The following is a 13,067-nucleotide window of genomic DNA, read 5'->3' as shown; positions in this document are numbered from 1 at the left end:
AAATAATTTTGACCACATTTTATAATTTATACAATAGAAATAAATTAGTTTGAGGGGTCTTATTAGATTCCCCTTATTATAAAACTTTCAAATATCAACTTTTTATAATTGTCACTTATACATAGCTGAAGATATTCATGGTCAAAGAAATTCATTGGAGACCGCACAAATGCAAAATGAGTCGAATTTTTAGAAACAGAGGGAGTACATAGTATCTCTTACTTGCAACTTTAAAAAAAAAAAATATGAAGTAAAATTTAAGAAGTAGGAATTCAAAAGATGTACCTGGTGATGATGAAAGTAGGAAGAAGAACGTTATTAGCAACAACATTGGCAATATAGTCACCACGAATAGATGGATGATGTAGTGGGATGCCATAGAAAAAAATTGTGATAATTATATGTAAAATTTCAACATAAACTAACCAATATATATAATCTATTTAATTTTTAAAGTGGATTGTAATGCCAAATTCATGTGTATGTATAATGAAATTTAATTTTTATCTTGCTTGGTTAAATTATTGGATAGAAATCTCTTGTTGTTTGATTATAATATGAAAGGTATAAACTTTGTGGTTAGAAAATTACATGAAGTTAATGTTATTGATTTTAATATTTAATGTTTGTGGCCTTGTGGGAAAGATATTAAGTTTGATTTAGCTAGGTTGATATATTTCCTAATTCCTTAAGATTTTAACCTCTTCAAACAATAATAATTGAATTAACATCCTCTTCAGACAAAAATAATTGAATTAAAATCATTCAAACATATGAATGCATTAAGAATTATTCTATCCCTACCTTATAAATTCCTACCTTATAAAAATTTCAAAAATACTCTTATCAATAGTGTGATGAATTTTTTACCCCTAAAAATGTTTATTTACTCATATGCCCATTTGTGGTTAACTTTATGCTACATGTAGTAGGGGACAGTTGTATAATTAATGTCTAATTGAGTTATATTTTAGAAAACATGTCAAAAAATTCATCTCTCTATTTAGTTTATTGCCTAATTTCCATTTAATGTGTTTTTCCACTTTATCTTTGTTTTCGTGGAGGAGTATACATTATTTGGACAAAAAAGTTTAATTATATATGAAGATTATCCTTTTCAACTTAAACCTGGAGTAAGGATAAATTTGTTCATTTTGTTAAGAAGAAATGTTGGCTTATTTTTTGTTGTTAATTTATACTTTTTTGTGTGTTTGTAGTGGATGATGCTAGCCACACGAAGAAGAAGAGGAAGAAGAGGAGATTGTTAAATTTGATGTCGTGTTAGATGACAAAACTGTTGAACCTGATAATAATCCTCCTCAAGGGGTGGGGGAATAGGCTCGATATAACCCATTTTGTAATAATTTCCTTTAAAAAGACCCACTGAAATTGCACCCTTTGAGCTTACATCATCACCTAATTAGATAATTTTCTTTTGAAACTTTCTCCATTCACTTTAAGTTGTAACATTTTAACTTTCACACTTGTCAATTATAATTGAAATCATTCGTATTTCTAATTATAGATATGTAAAAATCTAAAAATTAGATATTTAAAATATATATAAATCGAGATGAATTTAATTAAATCTATTTGACTATTTTGCCCAACAAAAAAAAAAATCAATACAAATAAAAGTTCATTATAAAAATGTCAATAGTGTGCGTAAATTTTCAAATGTTTTAACTAAAAGTGATGGAGGAGGTATATTATAACTCACAACAATGTTGCAGCAACAAAAAACTTACAACTTTGTGCAAAATGAAATGACGACATTTATCTTCTCAAGGGTATGATTGTCAACGATTTATTTTTAGTCTGCATTCAAAAGCCTCCCTAATAAGTTTTGGATGTCAGGACAAGCTATTAAAACTTCACCAAACAAACTTATTATGTCACGCAATGCGCACGTAGGCTCCCCTAGTCAAGATAAATTTGACAAAACGAAGCTTCATAAGTACTCCATAAACACTTTTGTGAGATATTAACGTCCTTAACGTATTTATAATAAAAATAGAAAGGGACCTTAAATGTTAGGGTAATAGCTGAATAACTAGTATATCATCCGTGGAATGCACGACTTATGGATCAAATTATAGTTTATCTCAAAATTCTTACAAGTATTGGAATTATCAATAGGAGTAAAAATTTGTATAGTATGGAGTACATGTTACTCCAGTATATCTAATCCTGTCACGCTTCTAATTTTTTTTATAAATCCTGTTTAGGTAGGATGAATATGAGACAATTGTTCAACATATATATGCCTAAATTAATCATACAATATTTACAAGAATAAATAATATAACACAAAGTATTGGGTGATTTAAGCCTCAGTATTGATAAGGATTGAAATATAGGTCGCTAACTATCTCATACTAATTAAATAATTTTTATGATTCCTAAACTAATCCCTAAACGAGTATAGGGGCAAGTTTCAGAGTTGAACCACAAAGACTAAGGGCATAAATTTGAGTTAATTAAACAACTAAGTCGGACGGGAAATTGAAAGAGATGATTAAACAACACAAGACAAATAAAATCAAACGATTAAAACATTAGAAATAGGGAATCGAGGCGAATTGATGAGTTCTAATAACCAAATGCACATAAATTATCAAGAGCTCAATTAGGAGAAATTAACACAGTTAATTCACTTTCGCACAAGCAAACGTGCTAATTAACTGAACTAAATTAATTCACTCCCACGCAATTAATTTTTTAACGCAATTAAGTTTTTAAGAATATTTAACAATAAAACAAAGAAAAAAATAGCTGTTATTTTGGAGATAAAACACGATGGTGGGAATTGACACATGTCACTTTTGATGTAGTTATTCCGTATTATGTTATTGTAGTGATTAGATTTTGTCTTGGGGCCGAGGGCGGGGATGCAGTGAATCATGAAATGTTGAGCGGGAAGCGCGCAGTTCACTAAATTGAACGCGCACTCAAATACAGTAGTTAGGAGAGCTAGCAAGCAGCAGCAGAACAATGGAGAGTGAAAGTTCAAACAACGACTTACAGAGCTTGATTGAAGCCATTAAAGCATCGGAAGTAAGCTTTCTTCATAATCTCTCCGTTTCAACTTCCCTAATTCCCTTTTCTTTCTTTTTTCAATTTCTGTATAATTTTTGTTCTCAATTTCGCCATATTTTTTTCATCCAGATGATTTCTATATTGCTCATTTTTCCAAATACTTGCTACAATTTTCTAAGTATAGCAATGTTAACCTGTTGTTCAGCGTGTTTTTGATTGAAAATTTTAACCTATTTTCTGTATCAATTGTTGTATGACTTGAATTTAATCGATTATGAAATTTAGGGTTCTGAAGGCCAAATTAATTTATGAGTTCTTTTTTTCTGTGAAATTTGAAAATTAGAGATCAAATGTGTTTTCTGTTGAAATAATTTGTGTTAAATTGTGATTTTGATTCAGCATTGAGACCTTTTGGTGTTTTCCTTTATCGTAATAATTTGGCGCCAAAATAGCTGTTGACAGAATGCTCTAAATGTTGATATTTTATAGTCGTTGATTTTATAATGTAAGCGTGTTAAGTATGCGGAGTAATCGGTTTCACATTCATATTAAGCTAAATTTAGAATAATTGTAAGCAATTCTTTGATAATTGCCATAGGGAATGAAGATGATTTTCTAAATGTTCAATTTAAACTATTAAATAATAGGTCAATATGTAAAGAATAACTTCCTCAGTGTGAAATCTTGGGAAATTGGGTTAAGCTCTGAAGCTGTAAAAATTCCAGAACAAATGTAAATTGTTGGCAAAATTCCGGTGTAAATTGTGCAGAAACTAGTGTTATGGAATCCTGAATATATGCACTCTGTATATTTCAGTGAGGTAGCTCTTCTTTTGATTGGTTTCTAGTGAAGAGCGAGAAGCATTAACTTAGTAACCTAAATGCATAGTTCATCATCTGATAATGGACTTGCATATGATTATATTATGATACGATTATATGAAAGTATCTTTCTCTTGAATACTTGAAGAACTGTAAAGTATTCTGTGTTTACTGTCATTATTATTGCTCGTAGTTTATTCCATACTGGTCACAACAACCTTTTCCTGCTTTTGATTTAAGTGTCCAACAACCTTTTCCTGCTTTTGATTTAAGTGTCCCATATTCAAGCTAGTGATTCAATATTCCAGATTTTTAGTGATCATTTTTTGCTTATTCCAGTTATTTTTGGTTGTTATATGCTTATATCTGTAAATTACTTATTGTGAAAGCTTTATGATATCACAGCTTGTTGAGACTCGTATTCAGCTGATCCTGAAGCTTGGGGTTGCAGTACCACCTGATAAAAATCCAGACGTGGATGCTCTTCTAGAATTTCTCATTGTATCCTATGCTTCTATAATAGTAATATACTAATATGTGACAATGCAACTGAATTTAATTTATTATAAAGAAGCCACATAATTGCATAAACTTATGATTTTGTGTCTGTTGTCCCCAAAGCTTTAATTTGAGGATTATATCACCGAGCAGTAAGTTTTCAAGATACTTATTAATCCTAGTTATTTTTTGCAATCTATATTACCATTTGTATATCTAGGGTGAACAAAAGTTCTTGGAATTTTTAGAATCCTTACTGTACAGTTATAGATTATATTTAATTGACGAAAATAGTAAGAGATTATTAGTTCCAAGCTTCACTCGAAGCTTGCCTGATGATCTTATGTTCAAGATGTCACCATACAATGCCTTACACAGTTAATTTTGTGATTGATATGTATATTTGATTTATAGCTTTAGGAATTGCATCACTCTCCTGTTGACTTGATTTCAAGCATATTATAGCTTCTAATATCTTGTATATACACTGATATGATCCTTCTGATATTATGCTCTACTTAAAGTCATGATTACGTTTCCAAACGAGTGACGACTGGAAGACTATGCCATTGAATATTTACCATAGAGAGAAATCGTATATAAAGCTTATGTACCCATGAATTTTCCATTTGTGAATGAGTCCTGAATATATTAAAGCAACTCAGTGTATGGTGTTTCTAGCAGAATTTGAAGCATTGAAGTGATCTTGAGCTTTTGAGGGAACCTATGTTTATTGGTTTCTGACATTTCTATTTCTGCACTGTTGCACCTCTTATAGTGGCCTCCTTGACAAGTAGTTAGACATTATGGGAAGGCTTTACATGTCTGGATGTGTCACAGTGCTTATTGAACAAAGCAATATTAGATATGGCTGCCAAATACCTAGAAGGAGACCGCTTCAGGGGCCAGGGAAAGTTTCTAACCCTGGGGGCCAAGGTATTCATGCTAATATTTTATATGGTCTATGAAGGTGAGTTGTTTTATGCTCACTCTCATTTGGATTATAAATAGGCCAGTGAGTGGTGTGCAAAGCATCTGAAGATGACACTTATGTCGACTGATGATTCTCAAGAAGAGGAGCATTACAATGTATATTTTCAGGTATACCACATTTTATCTGTGATTTGACCTTTTTTGTCTTTCCTTGATGTACTCCTATGGAACAGTCTTATAAATGCAGGTTTCAGTTTATTTCTGAATTTTTGGATTGCTCCAAGCTAATTGATGCCTTTCCCCCCTTGGACTTGTAGCCTTATGATAGATTGGCAAAAATGTGAGTGGAGAGAGATTGCAATGTTGTATTTAGTCGATAAGTATCTTAATAATTAAATCAATGAAGAAAGAGAGAATGTTAGCGATGTGAATTTCACCCTGTCTTGTCTCTTTGCTTTTTAATAATTATTACTCACAATCATACCATAACTTATCCTAAGCAAGAAAAAATTTATTGGCAGTTGCTGTTGGAATGTATAAACTTTTCCGTGGTCTGCTTTTTGTTGGTGATAAAAAACCCAACATTGGGAGATGAGCTGCTGATGGATGCCTTTGACAAGTTCATCTTGGAGCACCTGAACTTGATTAAAGAATTGATATCTGAATTCAAGGTTTGTTAGCTCATGTGGTTGATATTGCTTAATTATTGGGTGCATTTTCTTTATGATGAGTACTTGTGAATTCAGATAAATTGCTGGCCATTGAGTGTCTATTTTCTTTCTGTACTTTCTATGTATATAAAATTGTTGAACCACTGTCTAGAGTGAGATGAATTGAAGATCCTTTGAGGATTATTATTCTTTTAAAGATGGATTTACATATTTTCTTTCATATCATATATAGGCACCAAAAAAATTATAATTCATTTACAAGATAGTGATCAAATTTTCCTCAGCTTGTTACACATAAAATGGCTTATGAATTTCCAATTTTCAGTTTTATATGCTATCTGACTATTGGTTTTGTATGAGGGTTGCAATATGTGATGTTATTTATAATTGCATCTTCATTATGAAAATTTGGTGGTTGCTTGTGACACTCATAAACTTCATGCAGAAAATTCGTTCACTAACATCAGAATTACTAAAGGGAGTTGAGTTGGCTCTAGATTCTATGATGAAACTCTGCAAAGTGTATTCACAAACAGTAAATTGGGATCTGTGGAGCCAGGAAGCTGTTCAAGATATCAGTAGTTTGGATGGGGAAAGAGCAGTAGATTTTAATCATGTTGTTAAAATCATCAAATTTACGATAGAGAAGCTTTCTGAACTAGGGACCCTAGCTGCAGATAGTGGAGGGAGTTTGGTTACTATTCTGAATATGTCATGGAAAGGTGTTGTTTCTTTGCTTCAGCTTGGAGAAGGAAAATTAGCAGAGAAGATTAATGTAGGAGATATCATATTGACTCTCTTCTCTCTGGCCACTGACTCATTAAAATGTGCAGCTGAAACTTGGTATTCCTCACTTGATCAAACAATATCAGTTATCGAAGCAAAAAGAGCATTTCTTCCAATTAAATTTTATCTGATCAATGCAGTTAGGATATCTTCTCAGTATCCACATCAAGCATTTTCAGTATATCAGGATGCAACTCTTTGTATCTTGCTGCTTACAACCTTAAGAGTTACATTCAGCAGAGAGACGAGTCTGAAAAATGTCTGTGAAGCTATGGAAGAACTCTTAAAGCCTACATCTCTTCATATTCTGAAGTCTTTACTAAAGTCAACACAATTAACTATAGATCAGAAACTCAGAATTCTTGATTGGTTATTTGCTGTTGATAGAGTCTTACCCTCCAGCCATTCAGATCGTGACACTGATGTCCAAAAAGGTTTGTTGGATGAAATATTTTCAGTAACATGTGAAGCTGTGCCTACAACCAGAAGATTGTTGCTTGGTCGGGTGACCCTTTTTATTGATCTACTAAAAGTTTCTTCGGACCTAGAAGAAAATGTAATACTTGGGATCACTAAAAAGCTTCAGTTGTGTTTGGATGTTTTAGTTGATGTAGAGGTTTATTCATCAGCTTTGGTTTTACTGATTCCTGCATCATTTGGTGAGGGCAAATCGTTAGTTCTGAATTGGGAGCCTTTTTTGGTTTCTTTTCTGCGTTCACTAAAGATCTTTATGATAGTTGTCTCTAGAACTCAAGCTTGGAGTGAAATGGAGTCGTTCCTACTTTATAATTTCTTTCATCCTCACTTTCTTTGCTGGGAGATCATTATGGAACTCTGGTGCTTTTTAGTGGGTCATGCTGAGGACGCCACAGTTACTGCTGTTATCGATAAACTTTGTTCATTATACAAGATTATTGCCTCTTCAAGCTCCCTTATGTCTCTGCATTGCACATTGAGGAAAATGGCCAGATCATTGTGTCTGTTTCTTGCTTCATGTACACCATCCACAGTTGATAGAGTTTATAGGTTCATTATGACTGATGACAAATCACATGATTCTGCAGTCATGTATGCAGCATTGTTAATGGAAGGTTTCCAGCTGAATTTATTGTCAGACAACTTGAAAATTGCTGCCACAGAAAGAATATTTAGTGAGTATGTTCACTTTGTTGATGATTACATTGATAGCCCATTGAAGTCTTGTAGTGCTGATGCTGTAATGCTACCAGCTTTCGCACTTTGCTCTGCTCTGCAATCTATGTAAGTGATCATATCTTCGTTTCTATGTTTTCCACTTTCAACTATATAATTGGACTTGTATATGCTAGTGTGATGGGCAGTAAATTATTCCCATGCCTTTTGTCCATTTAATTGGCAGTGTTGCTAAGTCTTGTAGCATATGTGAACTATCTTTATATCTGTTGTGTTTAAAATTCACCCTTTCCTATATATTCTGCTTTCTTATCTTGTGGCACTATGCATATTAGTCGCACCCCATACCTGTTTCGAATTTGTTTTGTTACAAATGTTTTGTATGTATCTTATGGGGCTTGAGACATTGTGTATTATTGTTGGAAACGGATACAGACATTCTTTGATGACTTTGTTTTTTCTAGGAGAGGTAGGAAGGGACACGAGGTACGTAATAAATTGTTTTTGATCTCATTGCTATGCTAAGCTGAACGTTCAATTTTATGCTTCTGAACCATACCCTTTTCATGTTAAAACTGTATGCATGTGTATGTTGTACCACTTTGGAGAAGAACGAATAAGAGACTTTTCCTTCTATCTCAATTCAATATTCTTATAGACCATTCGGTCTGATTAAAAATTTTCTTCGTGTTAAAATTTGGGCAAAAAACAAGTCTCACATATAAAGTTGATATGCACTTGTTCTTACAACCAATTCAGTCACCTTCTTATCAATGATTTTCTCTTTCAATCTCTATGCTCTCCCTTTCTACTTTTCCTCTCTATTCACTTTCATTGTCTTGTTAAGACATATCACATCTAACATGCGAATGCCCATGCTGACTCTTCTTTCAAGTCGGACTTCTACCTCTCAATCCTAAACCTCTCAATCCTAAGTGGAATGTAAGCAGAAAAGCTCCCCAGCGCGAGCGCGCACACACACTAGCTTTCTTCTTTCTTGTGCGAAATTCTAAGGGAATGGTTCAGTGGGACTTGTGATGTTGCAATTTGTCGATGGAACACTGAAACCTCAATTGTGCTCATGAGCTGTTGGACTCTTTTATGAGGGCACAGCCTTGAACCATTTTCTAAGTGTAACATTTCACTTGAATGATTAATACACCATTCCTCATCACTTAACAGCTAGCTGACATCCACTTGTTTAAAAGATCATTATCATGTAAAATAATTTGTTCGTTCTTTTGTAATCGCAAGATTTGGAGTTATAGTCTATTCACAGATGCTTGTTTGACTGTCTTTTGTGATTTATCCGTGGGGAAAAATTTAGGCATGAATCTTGTTAGATTTGCCTTGATATGTACTTTCAAAATATTAACATTTTATAGATTTTACTGAAACATATTAATGGTATAAAATGTGTGCATTGACAAGCGTGAAATCCCCAATGTTGCATTTCAAACAGAACATAGAAAGTATACTGTATAAGCTAATAGAGGTCCTTGCCCATAAAACATATAAGTTGGAAAATCAAACATCTGTTCTGAGCTCTATTGTGTTTATTAACATCCTCTTTTACAAAAGTTTAAGTATCCTATAACTGCTAATTGTGTTTATTGAGATCCTCTGTTTAAATTCTGTTTGATTATTTTTTTTTTTCAGTTTCCCTGTATTATTTCGTTACTTGTTTTTTCATCACTTGCAGTATTTACCAATTAGTATATGCTAATTTTTAAAGGGGGTGTACATCTTTGAATTTATTTTAAATGAAAACTCTTTTCTTTTCTTAGGCAAATTGATCCTTCTGGAATTGACAGGAAGACATTGAAATTCTTATTAGTTGTTGTCCAAACATATAACAAGTCTGCAGATAGGATTGCCAAGAACCATTGTTGCAGGCTTTTAAGTGAAGCACTCGGGATCATATCAAATGCAAAACATCTGTATGGTAATGTTCAAATGGAAGACATAATCATCGAGCTAGAAAATATGTTCATCTCTGTGCCTACTGGTGGGGAATCTGAATTGCAGAAGTGCAAGACAGCTCTAGCTTCGTTCATGTCTAGTTTGGGTCATATGGAAATGGCCGAGAGTGATGAAAATGAAAAGACCAAAGCTGTGTTGCACTTATATCACATGTTGTTAAGAGAGAGACATTGGGCTCTCATTCATCTTGCAGTATCTGCCTTCGGATATTTCGCTGCTCGGACTTCTTGCCATCAACTTTGGAGATTTGTCCCAGCAGATGCTGCTTTGTCATATGATCTAAAAACAGGAACTAATACAAATGAGGAAAGGTTTATGTCTGAGTTGAAGGTGTTTTTAGAGAAGGAACTAGCTCTTCCTGCAACAACAGCTTCTACCTCTGAGCAGCTTCAACTTGTTTTGAAGGACGGCCTTATTCTAAGAGAACAATTTCATAAGGATTCATTCCTCAATGAAGATGCTACGGGATATGAAAGCATGGTGCTAGGACATGAAAATCTATCCAACAAAAGGAGGAAACTTCCTGATGGATTTAGTAGAGGAATGGAGTTGATGCAGAATGGTTTGAGAACCATGAAGAATGGTCTGTCCATGTGGCAAAAGGATCAACCTAATTCTGTTGAGGTTGATGATAAGATATTGACTCAGTTCTCACGTCTTGAAGAAATGGTTAATCATTTGGCAGGGTTGGCTGATAGTGACTGAATCCTCGAGTCTCGATTCATGGGCATCAGAACTGTAAATCTTGAAAAATTCAAAAGAAACAGGTAAAAAATGCTTTGAGACCTTCATAGTTAGTATGCTTTCATTTGATTACAAATGAGGGATTGCTATCCTTCTGTCAAGCACATCTATTGGAGGTTTAAGGATGGACATAATACCTTGATGAACAAGAGTTGGTCATTTCACCATGTTTGCCTACTCGTTGAATGAATGGGTCAAGGGACAGAAGCCTTTGTGTATGTTGGATTGTGGTTGCTAGTTGCTACGCCAATCAATTGACTACCTTACTGTTTTGTGATTGGTTAGGAATATATCTGTCATTTGACTATTACTGCACAACAATTGATCGAGGAGGTAGCTTTATTGACCATTTTTGCCAATTGAAGGATTTTCAAAGTTCAGTTTCATCTCAATTGGAGAGTAGTGAGTTCGATATTTGTTTGCTGACTTGTGATAATAATATAAAGTTGCATGCATAGTTGAGGGTTTTCTTGTAAACAGGCATATATCTATGGGCACCAGACTTGTAGAGTGCATGACTAGCACAATAACGGGGAACTCTGTTAAATTCGATTGTGATAAGAAAATAGTTGGATGGCTGGCTTGAATGTGTTTGCTGCGATATGAGTATATGTTAGTTGTCATGTACGTCACCTTCAACCTCTTGTCTTAAACAATGAGATTCTAGGCTTCTTCGGAAGTGCACTTCAAGTCTCATGAGATCTTGCTAAGTAAGCTGTAAACAATTTTTACTACGTATTTTGGAAATCAAAAAATGTTGCCATCTTGGGTACTCTTCCAAGCCAACGCTTGAGCTTCATTTTAAATATCAATCTAGATTTTCAAGTATATCTTGATTTTAATTTTTATTTACTACTATTAATTAACAGAAGTTGAACTCAATGTATTATAAAGCTTAAATTAACATACACTAACGATGTGGGCTGACCGCAAACCTAAATGAGGTGACAATTAAGTTTTTCAAGGTAAGCTTATTTATGCATAGATCTTGCCACTTGGATTCTTGGCATTCATACTTGTTCGTCAAGAACTAGTTCTGATTGAAAATGTCTACAAGATGTTTGAGGCCTTTGAGCATACCAACTCATTGACACTTTTAGGTTTAAGTTAAACAAGACTACTATCTTTGTTTTAATTTATTTGCAACATTTACCTTAAATGAAAACTACAAATTATTTGTAACAAATGTTTTCTATCTCTCTCCTTATTAGTTATCACATGTAGCTTCATGTTTTTCTCTATTTACGACTAATAAACAAATTTTATGTTTCTCTCCATGCTCACCCCTATCATTGATCCCATTCCTCTATTTTTATTGTTATAAAGATTTTTGAACCCAACAATGGAGGAAGACGAAGAACCAAGCGGCAGAACGACGTTAAAATACCAGTTTCTTGCTAGTTATTCGCAAAGTGAAGCAATTACTTTTTTTTTTTTTTTTTTTATTTTTTATTTTTTTTTAAAGCATGAATAACAAGGCAATTTATGTACATATTGCCATTTTAAACATATGATGTTTCTTAAGGTGAGAAACTTGTATTTTCTTGTTATATTAGGCGGTCAATATACTCATTTACATCATCACATGCATCTTTAAGCTAACTTTTTCAAAATATTAAAATATATTGCAATTGCAACAAGTTTATTGGCAAAGAATTGAAGCCGTCAAAATTAATTTTAAACAAAGAAAAATATACACAACTTAGGGCTTGTTCACATTTACTAAGTTGAACTGAACTGAATTAATTAGAACTGAACTGAACTGAGCTGAAATGAATATTTTATGAGAGAAGGAAATTAAAAGCTGAAGTAAACTGAAGTGAAATTAAGCTGAAGTGAACAACCCTTATACTACTCTATTTGAATATCATATGATTAAAAGAGCCACTAAATCACTAATCCGACACTAATGAATAAACTGTGTAATAACATGATAATTAATGTAAACAAAATGAGGAATAAAACTTTATAAGTGTCGTTCAAATGCAAGTAGAAAAAAAGCAAAAGGAATCGTATCAAATCTAAATCAATGACGATAACCTAGCTAGTGTTGTTAATCTATCTAATTACAACCTGATCAAATTAAACAATTTATAATGTCATCAACAAACTGGATGTAGCTAGTTGTCTTGCAACATTGGTGCGGCGGGACATCGCATTCATATTATATTTCTATACTATTTACTACTCCGTATTATTAACACTTGTTCTGTATACTACGGAATATTTTATATTTTTATACTCTATATTACCTCCGTTTCTTATTATTTATAAAAAAATAAATATTTAATGTCTCATATATTTATTTTTTTTGAAGGATTTTATGTCTCATATATAATATTTTTTTATTGTAAATAATAAAAAACACAGGTAGTAGTATACTTCTTCCGCTTTTTCTTCTAAATGCAACACTTGATTTTTACACTATTTATATACTCGA

The 13,067-nt window shown here is 33.0% G+C and overlaps 1 protein-coding gene across 3 annotated transcripts; it reads left to right on the top strand.

The window, feature by feature from the left end:
• Positions 1 to 2,886: 2,886 nt before the first annotated feature.
• On the top strand, positions 2,887 to 11,371 carry LOC145582220 (uncharacterized). 3 transcript variants are annotated; one of them, XM_081639226.1, is made up of 7 exons: positions 2,887 to 3,057; positions 4,266 to 4,361; positions 5,160 to 5,294; positions 5,370 to 5,459; positions 5,813 to 5,962; positions 6,408 to 8,008; positions 9,715 to 11,371. In XM_081639226.1, exons 1-7 carry the CDS (start codon positions 2,995 to 2,997, stop codon positions 10,586 to 10,588), a joined length of 3,009 nt encoding a protein of 1,002 aa, XP_081495352.1. In that variant the 5' UTR covers positions 2,887 to 2,994; the 3' UTR covers positions 10,589 to 11,371. The 3 variants fall into 3 exon arrangements, with proteins under 3 accessions (XP_081495352.1, XP_081495351.1, XP_081495353.1); XM_081639225.1 differs by having other exon boundaries at positions 9,688 to 11,371; XM_081639227.1 differs by lacking the exons at positions 2,887 to 3,057; positions 4,266 to 4,361; positions 5,160 to 5,294; positions 5,370 to 5,459 and adding an exon at positions 5,511 to 5,631 and having other exon boundaries at positions 9,688 to 11,371.
• Positions 11,372 to 13,067: the final 1,696 nt, after the last annotated feature.

The sequence above is a fragment of the Chenopodium album genome, chromosome 15, assembly GCF_948465745.1.
Source record: "Chenopodium album chromosome 15, dcCheAlbu1.1, whole genome shotgun sequence".
Taxonomy (NCBI): Eukaryota; Viridiplantae; Streptophyta; class Magnoliopsida; order Caryophyllales; family Amaranthaceae; genus Chenopodium; species Chenopodium album.
Note: the sequence above shows the minus strand (reverse complement) of the source record. Positions and strands in the feature narration are given on the sequence as shown.

Coding starts and splice junctions, on each gene's coding strand:
- LOC145582220 (XM_081639225.1), top strand. CDS start 2,995: ATGGAGAGTGAAAGTTCAAACAACGACTTACAGAGCTTGATTGAAGCC. Junction 3,058..4,265: donor AAGCCATTAAAGCATCGGAA/GTAAGCTTTCTT, acceptor ATGATATCACAG/CTTGTTGAGACTCGTATTCA. Junction 4,362..5,159: donor CTCTTCTAGAATTTCTCATT/GTATCCTATGCT, acceptor ACAAGTAGTTAG/ACATTATGGGAAGGCTTTAC.